Source organism: Lemur catta, chromosome 2 (genome assembly GCF_020740605.2).
Source record: "Lemur catta isolate mLemCat1 chromosome 2, mLemCat1.pri, whole genome shotgun sequence".
Lineage (NCBI taxonomy): Eukaryota > Metazoa > Chordata > Mammalia > Primates > Lemuridae > Lemur > Lemur catta.
In genome coordinates, this window is record NC_059129.1 from 3,237,320 (window position 1) to 3,256,622 (window position 19,303).

Below are 19,303 nucleotides of genomic sequence, written 5' to 3' on the forward strand. Positions count from 1 at the left end.
TGAGCCTCGCGCCCCGGCCCCCGCCCGCCCCGGCCCCCTCCCCCGCTGTGCCCCCGCCGCCCCCCGACCGCCGGAGTCTGCAGCCCGGAGCCCGACCGCCCCCGCCGCCGAGGTAGGAACCCCCGAGCGTCGTGCCTTGGGGACCGGGCCCGGGCGGGGGGGCCCGCCTGTCGCGCGGGGGCTGCAGGGCCCGAGGGTCGCCTCCCCCTCCCGCGTCCGCACCCCGGGCCATTGTGAGCCCTCGCCGAGGCCCCTGGGTTCGCTCGCTCGCCGGCTCGCGCGCTCCCTCCCTCGCCGGCTCTCCGGCCCCGGCCCTGGATCTCCCTGTCTTTCTTCTCCCCGCTTCCCTCCCTCCGTCCGGAGGCCGGGCCGGGCCCGGCGGGCGCAAACTTCAGCGGGGAAGTTGGGTGGCCGCGGTGGGGGCGCGCGGCGACGGGGGAGGGGGCGCCGGGAACCTGGGCACGAAGTTGTCTGGGGCAGCCGCCCCTCGTCACGGCCGCGCCGGGCTGTTTCTAGGAAGGGTTTGAAAGGTGCCTCCTCCCTTGTCCCGGAAAGTCTCCCTTCTTGCCGCCCCTACCAAGCCCTGCCTTTCCTTGGGCCTCAGGAGGAGGCGTCCCCGGAGGTCGGGACAGGGAGCTGGAGTCTCCTCCGGCACTTATTCCTCCCCTGCCGTCTGGGTGGAAGCAGGCGAGGGGCCTGGCGGGGCTGAGAAGGCAGGAGCGTCCAAACTCGCCCGAGGCGGTCTGGAGGGGGCGGAGGAGGGGAGGCAGGTGCATCCCGAGGGAGGGAGAAGCTGCGCCTGCTCTCCTGCTGGCCCCCTGGGATGGGGCTGCGATCCAGGCTGGCACCTGGAGGCCTTGGCACACTGCCCTGCCCAGCAGGGTACTCAGGCCACAGCAGGGCAGCATGCTGCCTGTCTGCCTGTCCTGGAGGGCCTGCCCAGCCAGGCCAGAGGGTGGCCGGGAAGCAGTGATTTCAGGGAGCTGCCTGGCCCTGCCCTGGGGCCTGGGAAGCTGGAAGGGACTCTGGGAGGAGCCCTGGGCCCCCAGCCATCACAGCCCAGGATCTTGGCTCTGGAGGGAGCGCTTGACACCAAGGGGGCAGCCAGGCCAGCCAGGACCTGGCCAAGGCCTGGGCTTGGTCTGAGCCAGGGACAGGGCCTGAGCCATGGTCCTTGGAGGTTGGCACCCTGGTAGCAGGCCACCATCCTGTGTGTCCTGGCATCCTGGAGGGAAGGTGGGGCTGAGCTGTGGCTGGTGAAGACAGCCCAGACAGGCTCTGCTCCCCTGGGCCCTTTTGCAGCCCTCAGGCTCAGGGCAGGGGAAATGGGCCCCTTGGGTCTGTCCCCTACACACCCCTCCCCAAGCCCCACTCTGGTGCCACGGCACTACAGCTGTCCCAGCAGAGCCCACACATCCCTCCCTGGTGACCTTCCCCTCTGCTTCTTCTCCCCTGGGCCCAGGCTGGGCCTCCCAGCTGGCCTGGCCTGCACTGGGGGAGGGGCTGCACCTGGGGGGCCTCTCCTGGGTCAGCCCTTGCTTGGCTCCAGCCCAGCGCATTTTCACAACCCACCTCCAGCTCAACTTGGCCCTGCTGCAGCCAGCTAAAGAGGCAGTGCCAGAGGGTTGGGGGCATCATTTTTTAGGGAGTGGGGACCCCTTGGAAGCAGCCCTGTTTTTCTTAGCCTTTTCTCCTCCCCCTCCTTTCCGGAGCTGCCATTAGCGCTGACCCTCTGACCCCCTATGCCTGCCTGCCCTGCCCTGTCTGTGACCTTTGACCTTTGGTGTTAAATCTCTCCAGCTGGGGCTCCTTGGCCCCTGAGTGACCCTGGCCCAGGTCCCCTGGCGGGGGTGTTCTTTCCTTGCTCTTAGCTCTCTATGTGGAGACACCTGCCAGTCCCTCCCTCACCAGTGGGGAGGGGGTGTCCTGGGAAACCAGTGAGTCACCCCACTTCTAGACACCACTGCTTTTGGGGTCAGTGGCTTTGGGGATTGGCTGGAGCCAGGCCATAGCCTGGAGGGTAGATAGGAAAAGCCCCTGGCTTGGCAGTCTGATGTCCTGAGTTCAAGTTTTGGCTTTACCACCAACTTCCAGGGGTCCTTGGGCCAGGTTCCTCCCATTTCTGGGCCTCAGTTTCCGCATCTATAAAACCGAAGGGTCAGACAGGTGAGCTTCCTGAGCTCCAGAGTCCCTGGGAAGACTGGGGGGGTGAGGGGGTGGGAGGAGGGTGTAAGTCCAACAAAAGCCAACTCTCAATTATCCGAGGGTGGAGCTAGTATGAATAACTGGATGCCACAGACATCCCAAAACCTCATTCTAAACAATCGTGTGAACTGCGTCCCCCAAAGCTTTTGTTTCTAAAAAGCCCAGCTGCTAATGGGCAGCCACAGTGATTTCTTCTCCTGCCTGGGGTCCCCTCTCGGAGTATATGTGGCCGGCCAGAGGGCCAAGTGGCCACCAGAACACAAGGTCTGCCAGGGCCCTCCTGGGGCCTGGAGAGAGTCCTGGACCCCATCTCCCCTCCACCTTCTCCCCTCCCCCCCTGCCGCCGTGGCCCCAGGCGGTGGGAGTGTCTCCACGCCACCTAATCCTCCCAGGGTTTGAGCTGCGGTATAGAAGGAAGAATGTGTTTTCCTGACGACATTTTCCCATGTGCATTTCCATCCACCCCACGCCACTGCCAGGAATCCGAATTTCCCTCTTGGAAGAGGGGGTGAGGGCCGGTGCTGCGCAGAGTTCGTGGCAATCCCTGGATTAGGGAGGGTGGCGACAGCTGCGACTGTGGGACCAGATGTTGGGCCTGGGGTCGGGGCTCTCTGGGAGGTGTTTGGGGTGCAGCTCTCAGGGATCCCCGCTCCTGGCCACTCTCCAGCCCCAGATGCAGGTTCCTCATCCCAGGGGAGGCCCAGGAGGTCCTCACCCAAGTGGGGAATTCAGATTCCAGAGAAGAGGCCCTGAGCTGGGGCTGGGGGAAGGAGGGGCTGCAGAGAAAAGCCTCCCCGGAATCCCTTCCTCTCCTCAGGGTCACGATTGTTATTTTCTGTTTCACACCAGATGACTGAGGCCAGCGGGGACCCTGGAGGTCCTGGGTGGTCCTGCACTCAAGTAAGCACCCTTCTCAGGGGTGGGGGGCATCCCTGGCCAGTAGGGCTGTGCGCTGAGCAATGAAGGACCCTCTCCCAGCTGAGGACAGGGTGTCTGGGACCAGCCAGAAGGAGGTGGATGTCCACTGCCTGCCCAGCTGCCCTCCTTCCCAGGCCGTGAAGGGTCCACAGAGATGGGCTGAGGCCCGACATGTGTCTAGGGCCTCACCTCCCTGAGAACACCCTGGCCGGGCGTGGGGGGACCACTCACCCTGCCCAGCCTGCTGTCAGCCCTGGGTGTGTGGGGGGGACCACAGCCCTAGCAAGGCTCTTGGGACACATCTGCTGCCCAGTGGTTTCTGAGGTGGCTGCCGGGGCCCCACCCTGGTGAATTCTAAGTCAGGCGTGACCGAGGCTCAGCGTTTTCAACAAGCACCTCTAATGTTTTGCTGATGGGCTGGGGTTGGGGCCACTGCTTTGATCCCAGGGACAGGAAAGGACCTGCTGCTGAGCCGTGGTCTTCTGTGGGGGTACGAGGTCTGGAATCGGCCCAGGTTTCTCTCCTGACTCCACCTCAGCCGGGGTGGCCCTTCTCCCACCCCCCTGGCTGGGCTGCTGTAGGCACCGAAGTCTCGGGGCTCCATGCCCCACGCCCTCACCCGAGGGCATGGTGGGCTCTGCTTAGCTGGTGGCCAGGCTAAGAGGGGCCTGGGGGCACAGAGGTGGGAAGTGATTCCAGTTGGGTGGGGCCCCTGGTGGCAGGCGGAACCCTTTGTCTTAGCTGCCTGAGTGGCCAAGTAGTGCCCACTGCGGAGAGGGCCTGGCCCTTGATTGTGTCCCATGTGTGTAGGTGTCCCCCAGCCTTGGCAGATGGCTGCGGGGGAGGGGATTCAGACCCGGCCCTCTCTACCAGTCACGGCCAAGGGCGGTGGGAGGCCGGCAGAGGCCCCAGGGGACTGCAAGCCGAGTTGACTGAGTCAGCCCACAGCTGGGAGTCTCCGGAAACGGCAGCACTGCCCACCAGAGGGTCTCAGAGGCCAGGCCCTTAGCCAGCCCCTGGGAGTAAAGAGCCCATGGGGGCTGGTGGGAGAAACAGCTCCGAGAGATTTGGGGGTTTGGCCTGAAGTCAGTCGGGGTCAGGGAGGGACAGAGGGGAACCAGAGTCTAGAGCTGTCTGGCCCTGGCCCCTGAAATGTCAGTTCAGCCTGGGGGTCGCCCTAGCTCCACTCCCCGCCCCATGGCAACGGCATGACACCGGCAGATGTGTCTGGAGTGAGCCTCCCTCCCTTCCCCCGTGGTCCACCTGGGTCTGGCTGGCAAGTCCCAGCCTGCCTGGGCCAGTTCTCCCCTGGGCCTCTCCCTCCTCCGTCCAGAGGCCCCAGTCCCCACCCCCACGCTGCAGGCAAACTGACCCCAGCTGTGATGTCCTCCCCCCAGTGCTGTGGGGCCCTCCATTGTCCTCCCCGTTCTGAAGTCCCCCCACCCCATGCCACTGGCAGGCTGCCTGCCAGCCCCACCCTCCTCTAGGCCATGCGCCCAGCACCCACCCGGACACCTAGTGGTCACCCTGCTTGGACCTGTGGACCCAGGCCCCAAGGGCCTGGAGCAGGCCAGGCCTGGCAGGCCCTGCCCAGTGGGTGTTTCCCTTTGGAAGGAAAAGGACAGCGATGGCTTTGGAGGCTGCCCCCGGCTTCTGGACTTGCTCTGCTGCCCAGAGTGGGTGAGCAGGGGAGGGGCGGGGGTGGCCGGAAGAAGGGCGTGGGGTGGAGTCTGGAGTTTGTGTGGGTGCCCTGCTGAGCCTGGCCTTGCCCAGCTGTTCTGGGGCTCGGGGCCAGGGCTCGGTGGGAGTGGCAGGAGATGAAGCTGAGGGGACTGGCCCTCCAGTCCTCCCAGCTGGTCAGGGTGACCCAGATTGGCCACTCCACCCTGGTCCACGTCTGTCCCTGGGTCCCTTGCCTGGGATGGGGAGGAGGAGGCCTCTGTGTCAGAGGACCAGGCCCTGCTTCTACTCTTGACCTTGGGCAAATCACTTCCCTTTGTGGGTGTGAAGCCCCCCCATACCTCCCCACCTCACATGGGAGGTGGGCACAGCAGATGGCCTCATTCGTTCATTCACTCGGCAGAAATCCATGTGGATAGCCGCCACCATGCTGTGCAAGGGGGATGGTTTGCATGTTCGAGCCCTAGTTCTGCTCCCTTCTTTCATGGATGGGGACCCCGTGCCCAGGGCCTTGCCCCACATAAGTCAGGTCAGGCCCAGGGACTGCATCCCCGCCAGTGCTCTGTGGGGGAAGAAGTGGGCTTGGTGCCCGGGCCTTGGGAACTGGGGCAGTGGTCTGGGGTGAGGCCTTCTCTTCAACACCCCTGTGGGCTTGGGGCTGCCCAGGTCCCAGCCATACCCCTGCCCACTGCAGGTCCCCCTTCTTGGCAGGGGAGAATGCTGGGGCCAAAGGTTGGGAGGCAGTGCCCACGACACTGTGCTGAGGGCCACGCACACAGAGCATGCTTCAGAACTGGTGACACTGTAGTGTTTGTGATGCATGGGTGAGGATGTGGACCCAGGGCAAGTGAGGTGACAGCACAGGGCCACAGCTGGGCCAGCAGCAGGGGGCAGAGGGAGATCCTTGCTCAGGGGCTTTCAGGCACCTGGAAGAACAGCCCGTGTACAGCTGCAGGGGGTGAGGCCGGAGAGGGTGAATCAGGAAGACTTGCTGGAAGAGGGGGCAGAGGGGGAGTGGCATCGGTGGAGAGTAGGGGGTGTGGAAGGTGTGACACAGGAGCCAGGACCTGAGAGGTGCAAGTTAGGCCTCTGAGGCAGGGAATCCTGAGAAAGGGAGCTGGGGGCTGCGGGAATGGGAGGCTCTGGCTGAAAGAGCAGATGAGACTTCTGTGGAGAGCACTCTGTGGCTCCCCAGTGCCCTCCAGGTTCCGGCCCAGCCTCCCTGGTCAGTGAACCTACCTGGGTTTACTGTGTGTCAGCGGGGGCCACACCTCAGGGCCTTCGCAGCATCGCACCCAAAGCAGGCTTTGGAGTCTGGGAGTCAACCCGAGCCGCGTGGAGCTGAGAGAATAGCACCTCCTATTCGGCCTCAGGACGAGCGGGGTGGCGTGCTGAGGCATGCAGCCCGGGTCCCAAGCCCGTTTCATGGACCCCATGCCCATGTGGCTGATTCGGATCTGCCCCCGACCCCTGGCAGCAGCAGCGACCTCACACTGTTCCTTCCCTGCCTGTCCCCCCACCCGACCATGGCTAGGTGCCCTCTAGGCCCCGTTCCAGGTGACTCCTCCACGGCCCCCTAGAGCCGCAGAGGGCCTGGTGTGGGAACGCAGAAACCCAGGGCTGGAGGAGTGAGGTAGGAGGGACAGGCCGAAGTCCAGAGCCTGCCCTGCCTGCCTCCTGCTCTGCGAGTTGGCAGGTGCCTGTCCCAGGCAGTGGGAGGGGTGGGCCACAGGCCTCCCGGGAACTCAGGAGGTCCTTGGGGTCTGCCTGCAGCCAGGCTTGGTTTGGGAAGGGACAGGGCCTCATAACCTGCTCTCTCCCCAAGAGCTGAGTCTTGGACCCTGACGCTAGAGCAAGGGGTGACCTTTGTGTCTCGTGTGGGCCATTTTGTGCACAGGTGTGACATGTGCATGCCTGTGTATTTGGGGGTGCTGTGGGTGCCCATCCACATTCTATGGGACACTGGCCAAAGCCTTTGCCGGCCCCAGAGAGCTCTGGTGGCGTGCCCAGCCCTGCCCGCCCACTGAGGATGGCAGTGCTGCTTGGCAGGTCCCGGGCTGCCCTGGCCTTGCTGGGTGTGTGTCCTTGTCTGGCTCCCCCGTGTCAGCCTCCCCGAGGGATTTGGGTGGCCTGGGCCCAGCCCTCCCAGCGGGTGGGCAGGCGTGGGGCTGCTGGGCAGCTCGCCCCTGGCAGAGGCCCAGGTGCAGGCAGTGCTAGCCCCATGCACCCCTCAAGCTGGGCAGACAGGAAAATACCAGACATAGTTGTGCAAAGGTGCTGCAGGCGGCAGGGGCGGGGGCCTCTGTGATGGGGGCCCAGAGCCACCAGCACAGGAGGGCTCTGTGCCGCACTGGCCCTGCAGCTGGACCGCCGTGGCCATTTGTGCTCGTGTGCACGTGTGTGCCAGGGCCCCGGAGCACCGTGTCAGCCTCCCTACTGGCGTCAGAGAAGGAGGTGCATCTGGGGAGGGGTGCAGGGGAGCCGGCAGCACGCCTCCCGCTAGCTCTGCCTGAACTCTCTGCGTGGCCTTGGCAGGCCTGACTTACTGCTGGGCACCCCCAGCCTGGGGCTGGAAAAGAATCGTCAGGGCTACCAGTTGCTGGCACCTTCTTTGTGGCAGGCACCGGGCCAAGGCTCACCCTGCAGGTTGCCCTGAGTCCCTGGAACCGTGATCGTGCTGCCTATGTTACCAAGGGGGAAACCAAGGCTCAGGGAGAGCAACAGGGACCTGTCTGAACTCCTGCAGCCAGGGGTGGCATAGGGGACTGGAACCAGGTAGCCTGACTCTGGGTCTCACTCTGTAAACACGCGGGAGCTGGGCTTCCTGGCACACCCCGTCCTCAGGTGCTGCTCAGCTGGGGGCTTTGTTGAAGCTCCCATAGCAGAGAGCAGAGAGATCAGGGGGGCCCGCGTGTTCCCACCCAGGCGGGGTCTGCCCTGGGGACCTGGGGGTGCTGGGGGAGCATATCTTTAGGGATGGGGGGGCTGCCTGCTGAGCCAGAGGTTCCTTGCTCTCGCAGGAAGTGCTGCCTCAGGGTGAGCCCTCCCTTCCTCCCAGGAGGAGGCCTCTCTGCCGCCTGCTCTTCCAGGCCTGATCCAGCCTCTCCCGGGCCTCCCAGTGCTCTTTCTTTGGTGCAGTTGGGCTCTGGAAGGTGGCTAGGGCCAGCGTGAGCCTGAGGCCCTCTGAGGGTGACAGGGTTGCACCCTGGTCAGCAGGATGAGACTGGAGTGTCTGTGGGTGTAGAGGGGAGGGCCAGTCCCTGCTCCGCTGACCTCAGCTGTAGATGGGCCAAAGGCTGGGGACTCAGCAATGGCCACAGTTCATTGAACAAGTTTTATCAAGCACCTACTGTGCACCAGGCACTGTTCTAGGTGCTGAATATGACATACTACATGCTAATGCAAAACACTGTGATTGGATGTGCAGCACTGCGTTGATTTCTCCCCAAAACTTGACGAGGGGATCATGTTACTATTATCATCATCCCATTTCAGAGATGAAGATGATGAGGCTCAGACAGGAAATCGACTTGCCCCAGGCCACACGGGAGGGAAGCAGCAGAGCCGGGTTGGAGACCCCGGTGGTCTGACCCACATTTGGAGCCCTGCTCTGCTGCCTGAGCGGGAGGGGCCCCTGAGAGGATGAGGCCTGTCTGGGGCCCCCAGCAGGGCCTGCCCGGCCCTCCAGCCCCCGCTACTGGGCCGCCCAGGAGGGTGGAGCTCTTGGCCGGGCAGGGAGCCGCAGCCAGTTCCCAGGAATGCGGGGCTGCGGGCCGTTTGCTTTGGCAGCCAGTCTGCCCTCAGCTTTCCAAGTCTCCTGGTGGCCCCACCCCCAGCTGGTCCCTCCCGTGCCCCCCACCGACTGCCAGGCTGCCCTCCTGGGCTCTGCTCCCAGCCCCTCTATAGGCCCCCACCCGCCCATGTCCACGGGCACAGTGAGGGCTAATGGTGGACACGGCTCTGGACTCACCTGGGATTGAAACCAGCTCTACCACTGACAAGTTGTGTGACCCCGGACAGGTCACTTAATTCCCCTGAGCCTCAGTTTTGGCCTCTGTAAAGTGGGGATGAAACGGCACCTGCCTTACCCGGTGCTGGCATGCTGCCAGACTCCACAGAGGGCTGTGGGTGCTGTCACAATACTCATCCCAGCTTCCAGTTCTGGGCCTGCCACCCACTTGTTCAGCCTGGGGCGGGTGCCTCCCCCTCTGGCCCTTGATGATGGTTGCAGTCACCAGACTCGGGGACATTCCGGAGCAGGCTTAGCTGACTGGTATGGGGAGGACAGGGACCTGCTTCTCCTTTCCATTCAATAAGCAGACCACGTGGACTTCTGTAGGTGCATCGTGGGCCCTCGTCCCCAAGTGCTAGGATGGATGGGCCACAGCTACCCAAGGGGCAAGACTACCCCAGGAATACGGGGTGTCCTTCACATTGCCCTTGACGGCACTGAGCCACTGGTGGTCACTCACCTGACCCCATGCTGCTGGGCGCAGCCGGGATCAAGCCCGTCTACAGAAGGTCCTGTCCTCTCTCTGCTTCCACCAAGGACACTCTGTGGTTCTCAGGGTGGGTGCGCACAGCCCCCTGACCCACCCTGCACATCCACCCGGTACCCTCCGGGCTCAGCCAGCCGCCCGCCCCCAAGCGAGGAAGAAGGAGCCTCATGCAGAGCAGGATCCCCGCCAGCTCCCTATTAGCCTGGTGACCTTGAGCCTCAGTGTCCCCATCTGTGTGACAGGGAAAATGACAGCAGCTACTCACAAGAGGAGTTGTGAGGACTCTGCGAACTCATGGACAGAGAGGCCTCATAATGCACAGTCGTGTTTACTGGACATCAACCTCAGGCCTTGAGGAGTCTGTGTGTTTTTTGGGCCTCAGTTTCCCTGAGTGTTCTGGGCCTTCCAGCCGGGAGGGTGGGCTCCTCCCTGGCCTACCTGGGGGCTGGGGCAGGCAGCACCTTGGGGCTGCAGCTGGGGGCCCAGCTGGGGGCAACTGCTGGGCTCGGGCACAATAGCAGCCATTGTCTCACTGGGCTGCCTGGGGGGCCGCCCAGCCCACCCTGTGGGTGACCCCCGCCAGTGGTGGGGGGAGGGCCACGCACAGTCACCCCAGCCCCCACAGCCCTGGTGGTCCTGCGGCCGCCCCCGCACGCTTCCTCCCATCCATCTGCTCTAATTAGTTCCTTTTGCAGCTGCTGGAGCGCCCCGGCTCCGTCTTGGGCTGGGGGTGTCACGCTCAGGGACATGCAGCGCTTCAGCTCTGATGGCACCTCCACACTGCGAGAGCAGGGGCACCAGGCACATTGCCTTCTAGCCATCGGGGAAACTGAGGCATGGGAGGGCCTGCCATGAGGCTCAGAGGGTGGTGATGAGGGCCGGCCAGCAGGCTGTGGCCCCACCCTGACCTCGCCTGCACCCAGGGAGGCATGCTGGGTGTCCCCCTACCCCCGCCAGACCGCCCCACTGCCAGAGGCAGTAAATAGGGCCTTGGGCCACCCCTGGCTGAGCTCGTCTGCCCTCTGCAAGGCAGGTCGCTGCCTCACCCTTGGGAGGGTCGCTGTCCACCTTCCTTGTCCCAGCATTAAGTCAGCAGCTGGCAGGGCTGGCCTCAGGAGTGCCGGCAGGGTGGGGCCCAGGGCCCAGGCTGGTTTGTCCCCCTTCTGGGCCTCAGGCTTTCAGGAGAGCAGGAACCTGGCTCTCGGCTGCCCCCTTCACCCGGCCTGGAACAAAGAGCAGAGCGGAGCCCAGACTGGCTGCTGCCGGCTAGGGTGGGGGGAAAGGGATACTCTGACGGTGGCCAAGGTGGTGGCCAAGGTCGGAACAGAAGCGGGGGTCCAGGCCGCTTCCCCCTGGGGTGGGGATGGCCTGGGTGCAGGGTGCTGGGAGGTGTGGGCTTTGGGGCAGTGCCTTCCTCGGTTCCCAGGAGGACGGGGCGGGCTGGGCGCTGGCTTCCACTGCAGAGAACCCAGGGGCAGGAAGTCTGTGTGGGGTGTCCCTGGGGACTGGGCCTGCTGATTAAGGGGGGATATTGGAGTTCCTTCTCCTGCTTTGGGCACCGTGGCCAACCCCACCCTGGGAGACAGTTCTAGGTGGAGGGAGTGTCCCCTGCGGGCTCCAAGAACAAGGTGACCCAGGGCTCCTGGCTCTGCCCATTCCCCTCTGGCCTAGGGGGGCGGGGGGGGGGGCAGCGGGGCAGGTGCCAGAGATGTTGCTTGGGCAGCCTTGCCAGTGAGAGTCTGTGTCAGCTGGAATTCCCAGTCCCCAACCACCCTGCCCTGTGGTCCCCTTCTCCGGAAGGGCGGGGGTGGGGGCGGGGACAGAGGCTGTGGGAAGGCCTGTGGCCCTGGGCCAGCGGAGGGACCAGGCCACCAGCCCTTCCTGGCTCCTGAATTCTTAATCAGCATAAATATTTACTTCCTTCCTCCCCTTCCAGGCTCCCAGCACAGAGGAGCTTCAGGGAGGTTAGACTGGCCCTGTGTCTAAAAATAAACAGGTAGACGGACAGGCAGAAACACAGATAGACAGACATAATGGGGAGGGGGTCAGGCAGAGGGCAGCTCCCTGCCCAGGCAGAGAGACATCCGTCACTGTCAGTCACCCACCTACCTGCTGGCAGGCGTCTAGGGGGGTGGGCATATCCAAACAGATCTGACAGCTCCAACTGGAGGAGTCATAGAGCTGGGTCCCAAGGCCAACTACAGCTGCCTCAGCTCTGGTGGCCCAGTCTTGGGCAGGTGGGCAGCCTCCCTGTGCTCGGAGACTCCCATGTTAGCCATGTACAGGTGGGATCTTGGGATGTGTCCCTAGAACTAGAGGATCTCCAGTGAGGGAGGGGACTGTGTTGATCCCTGCGTGCTTAGAGCATCGTGGAGCTCGTGGGGTAAACAGGTGGGCTGGGGCTGGGACTGAGTGGAGACTGGAGGAAGCTGCTGGGGGCTTGGCCCGGACAGTGGGGACGTGGGCACTGTCCCCCCCTGCCTGCCCCATGGATAGCATTCCCGGCAGCTCCGCGTCCTCATGGACCATGCTAACCCCCAAAGAGACATACACAGGTGAAACATCCGAAGCATCTGACCAGGTGGTGGCTACGTCTGCTATGTCCACCCTTTTGTGTTAAGTTGTAAAGACCAGGATACGGTGAACGGCAGAGGGGATCTCATAGCGAGGCCTGTTTAGCAGACAGACTTTAAAGGTGTAACAAGCTCCACGAACAAATGCAAGGAAACCCTGTGAGTGTCCACCGCTCGTGGAAAGACTGCTCTTATACAAAGAAGTCTGGGTTCAGAATGAAGAGTTGACCTTGTTCCTGGGTCAGTGGATACTGTGGCTTCATTTGTATGTGGAGAAAATTATGCCAGTGAGAAATTCTAAGAAAACGATGAAAATTACAGCATGAGAACTTACAATAAAAGAATATCATCGCCAGTGAAAATTAATATATGTATTTTTATTAAGCACCAGACAGAGCTGGTCTACCCCTCCACCAGGCCTGCCCCAGCTGGCCTGGCCGGGCCACAGTCCCCAGCTGCCCCCTGGTGGCAGCCATGAGCCCTCGGGCTCCCTGTGGCTCCTGAAGCCCTCCCAGGTGAGGCCGGCCGGGCCCCTGCCTGCGCCTAGTCCCTCCAGCTGGCCTGGTTTCCTTGAGGTGGTCGGAGCTGCCTGCCAGGCACGGGAATGCCTGGCACGGTGCAGAATGCCAACGGCCACCTTCCTCCCTCGCCTAGTTTTGGGTCTTTGGGCTCAAACTGGGCGTGGCTTCCCACTCTGTCAGAAATGACTGTTGAGACTTGGCTGACAGTTCCGGGGAGATCTGGCCTTCAGCCTTGAATCTGATCGCTCTGCCACTTCCTAGCTCTGTGACCTGAGGCCGTGCCTCTAAAACTCAGGTTCATGGCAAACTGGAGACCGTGAGCTTCGCCTCCCCCTAAAGACCCAAGGGCAGTGGATGTGGAACCTCTGAGTCGGCCGGTGGCTCTCTCCGTGATTCCTGCTGACCAGCCACTCGGAGGTCCCGCTACCCAGGAAGACAGCCTCACCCTCTCCCCCTGCTCCTGTAAACTTTAGTGGGAGCAGCCCAAGGAGTCTGGGGTCACAGTGTCACAGTGCAGCTCCTGTTCTTCCCCAGGTTCCTGCCTGCAGACCAGCCCCCCACTGCCTGCTGCCACCTCCAGCCCCATCACCATGCACTCCTTGGACGAGCCGCTTGACCTGAAGCTGAGCATCACCAAGCTCCGGGCGGCGAGAGAGAAGAGGGAGAGGACGCTGGGTGTGGTCCGGCCCCGTGCTCTGCACAGGGAGCTCGGCCTGGTGGACGACAGCCCCACCCCTGGCTCCCCAGGCTCCCCGCCCTCAGGTACTGCAGGGCAGGGGGACGGAGCCCTGCTCCAGCGGTGGGCACAGGAGGCATAGGACCAGTGCCCAAGGTGTGTCCGGCCCAGCCTGCGGCTGCAGCGCTCCCACCTTGGCTCACGGTGCTGGCCCCGCCACTGTTCATCCCCTCACCAGGGTATCTTTGGAGGGAGGAGCTTGTGAGCTGGCACATGGCGCCGGGATTCAAGCTGAGGCCCCTGGGAGGATGTGAAGCAGCTGGTATGGGGGCAGGGGTCCCAGGACTAGCAAAGGTCCCATGATCTCAACTCCTGGGCTTTGAGGCGGTGCGGCTCGTAAACCAGGGCTGTAGGTTGGGGACCAGCCCAGCAAGTGCTTTTCAGGGACGCTTGGTGCTCACCTCTCCTGCTCTGCCTCCAAGAGGTCCTTGAACTCTGGGTTTACATGTCAGTGCTGGAAGGCTCTGGAAGCAGCCCAGCCCAAACCTCTCATTTTAAAGAAGGGAGCACTGAGGCAGGAAGGGGCCCGGGGAAAGTGAGAAAAGTCCCTGCCTGCCAGTATGCCTGGGAGCCAGAGGCCCCGGGTTCAGGTCCTGTGCGGCTACTCACGCTGAGAGCCAGGCTATTCCCACCTGGAAGACGGGTACTTGCCACTTCTCCTCTTACAAGTGGCCAAGCTCCCGTGGTGGCAGAGGTCAAACGTGATAGGCAACGTCATCTTACCTGTCAGCTGGACAGGGTGCTCCTCAGACACCTGGGGCCCCAGAGTGGCCCAGGGGACAGCACTTAGGCTCCAGCACTCCCTGATTCGTGCCTCTCCCTTAGGCTTCCTGCTGAACCCCAAGTTCCCCGAGAAGGTGGAAGGACGCTTTTCAACAGCCCCTCTGGTGGACCTCAGCTTGTCCCCACCGTCTGGGCTGGACTCGCCCAACGGCAGCAGCTCGCTGTCCCCTGAGCGCCAGGGCAATGGAGACCTGCCCCCAGTGCCTGCTGCTCCGGTAAGGAGGGGCTTCCAGAGAGAGGGCTGTTGGTTTCCTGGGGCTGCCGTAACAACGCACCTCCAAACAACAGACACGTGTTACTCGCAGTTCCAGGAGCTGAGGGCTGAAGTCAAGGTAGTGGCAGGGCTGTGCTGCCTCGAAGGCTCTAGGGACACGAAGAGTCATTCCTTGCCTGTGTCCTAGCTTCCAGTGGCTCCTGGCAGTCCTTGGCATTCCTAGTGTGGTAGCTGCGTCACCCCAGCCTGTCTTCACACAGCCTTCGTCCTTCCGTGTGTGCCTGTGTGTCCACATCTCCCTCTTTCTCTTACAAAGACACCAGTCACCGGCTTTAGAGCCCACCCCAATCCAGGATGAACTCATTTTAACTTCATTACATCTGCAAAGACCCTATTTCCAAATCAGGTCACATGCATAGGTACGGGGCAGGAGGTGGTACAGGACTCGAATGTGTCTGTTTTGGGGGACACCGTTGAGCCCACTACAGAAGTGGACAGAGGGGGCCAGGCCTGCTGACTCAGCGGGGCCCCAACCAGCTGTCCCCCTGCCCACAGGACTTCCAGCCACTGCGCTACTTGGATGGAGTCCCCAGCTCCTTCCAATTCTTCCTGCCCCTGGGCTCCGGGGGGGCCCTGCACCTGCCTGCTTCCTCCTTCCTCACCTCCCCCAAGGACAAGTGCCTCTCGCCAGAGCTGCCCCTGCCCAAGCAGCTGGTGTGTCGCTGGGCCAAGGTGAGTGGGGGCCAGGAGGGTGGTGTGGGGTCTGGGGCGGGCCAGCCACCCAACATGGGCTCAGAACCCTTCCTGGCCCTGCAGTGTAACCAGCTCTTTGAGCTCCTGCAAGACCTGGTGGACCACGTCAATGACTATCACGTCAAGCCCGAGAAGGATGCGGGCTACTGCTGCCACTGGGAGGGCTGTGCCCGTCATGGCCGTGGCTTCAACGCCAGGTGAGGTGGGGGAGAGGGGAGGGGGGAGGACGGAGGAGCTCGGGGCTCCAGGGAGCTGAGCTCCCTCTCCCTGCCCCAAGCAGGTACAAGATGCTCATCCACATCCGCACGCACACCAACGAGAAGCCGCACCGCTGCCCCACCTGCAACAAGAGCTTCTCCCGCCTGGAGAACCTGAAGATCCACAACCGCTCACACACAGGTGAGGCCGGCGCCGGGCAACTCGGGCCCACAGGGGGCAGGGGCGCTAAGGCAGGCCTGGGCCTCGGAGATAAGGGGCACACCTCGGTGGCCGGTGGTCCCTTTGCAAGTGCTGCTTGCTGGGGGAAGCCTCTCCAGTGGGCCAGAGCCTAGCATGAGCTCCTGGAGCACGGCCACCGTCTGTACCATCATCGGACGCCCCCTCTGTGATGGCAGCGGCTGCGTCTGCCTCACTTGCCACGGCACCCTGAGCCCGCAGCCGAGCAGCCCTGGCGATGGAGCCACAGACCTACTTTTAAGTTTCCTGATCACTGCATAAAAATGAGCAAAAAAAAATAGGTGGAATTAATTGTAATAATATAGTTCAGTGAACCCAATATATCCTAAATGTTATTTCAATATTAAAAACTAATCAATGAGACACTGAAATCCTTCATGTCATACAAAGTCTTTGAAATCTGGTGCGTGTTTCAGCCTCACGGCACATCTCCATTTGGAGAGCTGCGTGTCAAAGGCTCAGGGGCCGAATGTGGCTTCTGCCCTGACCAGCGCAGTAGCAGATGCTTGGTGAATCTTGAGCCTTTTTGTTGCGTAGGGGCCAAATGCAAGGGTGGCTGGCACTCAGGCAGACGCCCCATGGCCAGGTCCATGCTGGGCGCCCAGTATGACGACAGTCTCCAAGCTTGTGTTCCGCCGTGGAGAACACTGTAGCAGAGGCTGCACAGCAGGGTCACAGCAGAGCAGGGCTGACTAGGCTGGGTTCCCAGCTGCCATGGCCTGGTGCCCCCGCCCGGGGTCAGATCTCCTGCCAGGAGCTGGGGATACCCCCCTCCAAAAATGGGGGAATCTGTGCCCTCCTGGGGCTCTTGGTCTGGGGGATGCTGAATGCAAGGGTGGGGAGACCTGGGGCAGGGAGAGGCCCCTCACGGTGGCACCCCACGACCCTGCAGGTGAGAAGCCCTATGTCTGCCCCTACGAGGGCTGCAACAAGCGCTACTCCAACTCAAGCGACCGCTTCAAGCACACTCGTACCCACTACGTGGACAAGCCCTACTACTGCAAGATGCCCGGCTGCCACAAGCGCTACACGGACCCCAGCTCGCTGCGCAAGCACATCAAGGCCCACGGTCACTTCGTGTCCCACGAGCAGCAAGAGCTCTTGCAGCTGCGCCCACCCCCCAAACCGCCACTGCCCACCCCCGACGGCAGCCCCTATGTCAGTGGGGCCCAGATCATTATTCCCAACCCTGCCGCCCTCTTTGGAGGCCCCGGCCTGCCAGGCCTACCCCTGCCCCTGGCCCCTGGTCCCCTGGACCTCAGCGCCCTGGCCTGTGGCAATGGCGGGGGCAGTGGGGGTGGGGGGGGCATGGGCCCCGGGCTGCCAGGTCCCGTCCTGCCTCTCAACCTGGCCAAGAACCCACTGCTGCCCTCGCCCTTTGGGGCCGGCGGACTGGGCCTGCCTGTGGTCTCCCTCCTCGCTGGCTCCGCTGGCGGCAAGGCTGAGGGGGAGAAGGGGCGTGGGCCGGTGCCTGCCAGGGCCCTCAGCATGGAGGGCCGCAAGACGCCCCTCGAAAGGACGGAGAGCAGCTGCTCCCGGCCTAGCCCCGACGGACTCCCCCTGCTGCCGGGCACTGTGCTGGACCTGTCCACCGGTGTCAGCTCGGCGGCCAGCAGCCCAGAGGCACTGGCCCCTGGCTGGGTGGTCATCCCACCGGGCTCCGTGCTGCTCAAACCAGCCGTGGTGAACTGACAGCCCCAGCGGACACCTGAGGCAGCCCAGCCCTGCCCAGACGAACGGAAACTCTCTGCGAAATAGCAATAATGTCCTACTGCCCCGGGGCCTGGCTGGCTGTGTGCCCCCCAGGCAGCCCTGGCCCGCTGGGCAGCAAGGATGGTGCTAGGTCATTGCTGGCTTCCGACTCCCGAGTAAGGACCTGGACCTGCCGTCCGGGCAGAGCCGTGCTCTGGGTGCTGAGGCCTCACTCCCCTCCAGCCCTCCTGTCCCACATCTTCTTTAAGACCCTCCCCTGCCCCTCGGTCACCCCCCCTTACCCTGGTGCCTCCCTCATCCAGTGGCCAACCTGGGCAGCTCACCCACTCTCCCTACCTGCCAGCTATGGGGATGGCAGAGACTGCTGCCCATGCCCCAGCAGTGGGGACGGGTGGATGGCACCAGGCTCCCTCCCCACCCCAAGGTGATCAGTTGCAGGAGCAGAGGCCCCACCCCCCTCACTCAGCCTCTGCCCTGGGGGCTCCTTGGACCCCTTTCCCTCTGGCCCACCCTCCAGAGGGAGAGCAAGACACGCAGGCAAAGCCCCCTCCCTGCCCCTGACAAGGTGCCTCTCGTCTCCTAGGAGAAGGGGGGCCCGCTGTGCCAGCTGTCCCTCCTCAGTCGCCCAGGCAGACAGCACTGCCAAAGGGAGGGTACAGCTGACCACTCACCTGGCCCTGCACCTTGGGCCTCCTTCCTCCCAGACACCCTGGAAACGTGGGAACAGGCCTGAGGGAGCCCCGAGCTGGAGGGGAGGTGTCAGATGGGCAGCTCTGGGGCGCAGGGAGCAGGTAGGGCCAGGCCGAGCTCCATCTTTGCATCCCTGCCCAGCTGGGCTCAGCCTGGGCAGCACTGCCCTGCAGAGCATCAGTCCTGCTCCAGGAAGGGGGTACTGGCTGGGGTCAGCTCCCAGTCTAGGGGTGCTGTCAGCACATGTAGGGGGGCCTCAGGGAAGGCAGCTTTGGGGGTGGCCCCTCTGTCTGGGAAGGGGGGCGTGAGGCATGGTGTCTCCTCTGGCTTTCCCAACTGGGCCCATTTCCTAGAGGTGTGCCCCCTACCCGTGTAACCCCCGCAACCAGCTCCCCCAGGGTCCGTGCTACTCAGGGCCCGTGGCAGGAGGCCCCCATGCCCAGTAGCCCACTGCCAGACCCCACGGCGGTGCCTCCCCACTCTGGGCCTCTAGGCCTGTCCTGTCACCAGGCTGCAGAGTGCCCAAGCCCTTCCACCTCCCCATCTGCAGAACAAAGGAGCTGCCAGTGGCAGTGGGGTCCTCCGGAGCCCTGCGTTCCTCTGATCAGCTCTGCTCATCCCATCCTTTCCCAGACTGCCCTTCTGTCCCAGAGGGGTCACCCTGACCTGGCCGCCCTGCTGCTGGCCTTAGGACCCCAGCCCTGACAGGGCCTGGCCGTGCTGGCTCTGCCCCTCGAAGGGGCTGTGAGCAAGTAGGAGGGAGCCGGTCTCCTTTCTTCGGGCCCCACCCAGGACCCAAGCACCCCCACCCCACTAGGGGCCCAGGCCTTAAGGCCCCGGTGGGGGCTGTGGGTTTGAGACTCGAGCAGAGCAGAGGAACAGGGCACTGGAAGGTGACGTTAGCTCAGCATGTGATTCGGTGATAGACCAGGCTCAGAAGGCCGGTGTACTTTTTGTTGTTGTTGGTTTGTTGTTGCACATTCCAGGATATCAGTATTTTAACAGGTTCTAAGTGCCTTTCTATCGTAGCTTGTTTCCCTCCTCTTGGCTCCATTGCTGTTAGCATAGAGTTTAAAAAAAAGAGATAAGCTAATGACTATAACAATATATTCCTCCATGTGAGAGGAAGTTTATAAAGAAACAATAAAAGTGAGTTGCAAAGATGGTTTCTGTGTTGTGGGCGTGCCAGGAGCTGGGCCACCTGGCACCAGACCACCCTGCCTGTGCGGGCGCCAACCACGCAGGTGCCCCGCTGCCCCTCGGCCTGCCCAGGGCAGACGCTGGCAGGGAAGGAGGTGGGTGCTCAGGGGGCACAGGAGCTAGGAGCTGAGACAGAAGATTCCAGACTAAGCATCACAAGGTTCAGGTCCTTGTTCAGCTACTGCCCCCTGCAACTCTAGCGAGCGGCGCCTAAGTCTATGAGCCGAAGGCCTGTCATCCCCAGCCACACCGGGGCACTCTGCCCGGATTCCTGAGACGCTACATTCAAACCGGCCCCACAGAGAGGAGGCCTGGGACAGAGCTCTGGGGCAGGCGGCCTCCGCCCTGTGGGAGGGCCAGGG

General features: G+C 63.1%; 1 protein-coding gene across 2 annotated transcripts; it reads left to right on the forward strand.

Annotated features, from left to right (window-relative positions):
• The first annotated feature begins 67 nt into the window (after positions 1 to 67).
• Positions 68 to 18,904, forward strand: GLIS2 (GLIS family zinc finger 2). 2 transcript variants are annotated; one of them, XM_045542464.1, is made up of 7 exons: positions 68 to 112; positions 12,931 to 13,158; positions 13,958 to 14,130; positions 14,685 to 14,861; positions 14,946 to 15,079; positions 15,160 to 15,281; positions 16,231 to 18,904. In XM_045542464.1, exons 2-7 carry the CDS (start codon positions 12,987 to 12,989, stop codon positions 17,028 to 17,030), a joined length of 1,578 nt encoding a protein of 525 aa, XP_045398420.1. In that variant the 5' UTR covers positions 68 to 112; positions 12,931 to 12,986; the 3' UTR covers positions 17,031 to 18,904. The 2 variants fall into 2 exon arrangements, with proteins under 2 accessions (XP_045398420.1, XP_045398421.1); XM_045542465.1 differs by having other exon boundaries at positions 15,163 to 15,281.
• The last annotated feature ends 399 nt before the right edge of the window (positions 18,905 to 19,303 follow it).

What these genes read in the sequence shown, in the direction of transcription:
- GLIS2 (XM_045542464.1), top strand. Translation starts at nt 12,987, where the DNA reads ATGCACTCCTTGGACGAGCCGCTTGACCTGAAGCTGAGCATCACCAAG. An exon ending in GGCCGTGGCTTCAACGCCAG is followed by an intron (nt 15,080 to 15,159) that starts GTGAGGTGGGGG and finishes CCCTGCCCCAAG; the next exon opens with CAGGTACAAGATGCTCATCC. An exon ending in CCACAACCGCTCACACACAG is followed by an intron (nt 15,282 to 16,230) that starts GTGAGGCCGGCG and finishes ACGACCCTGCAG; the next exon opens with GTGAGAAGCCCTATGTCTGC.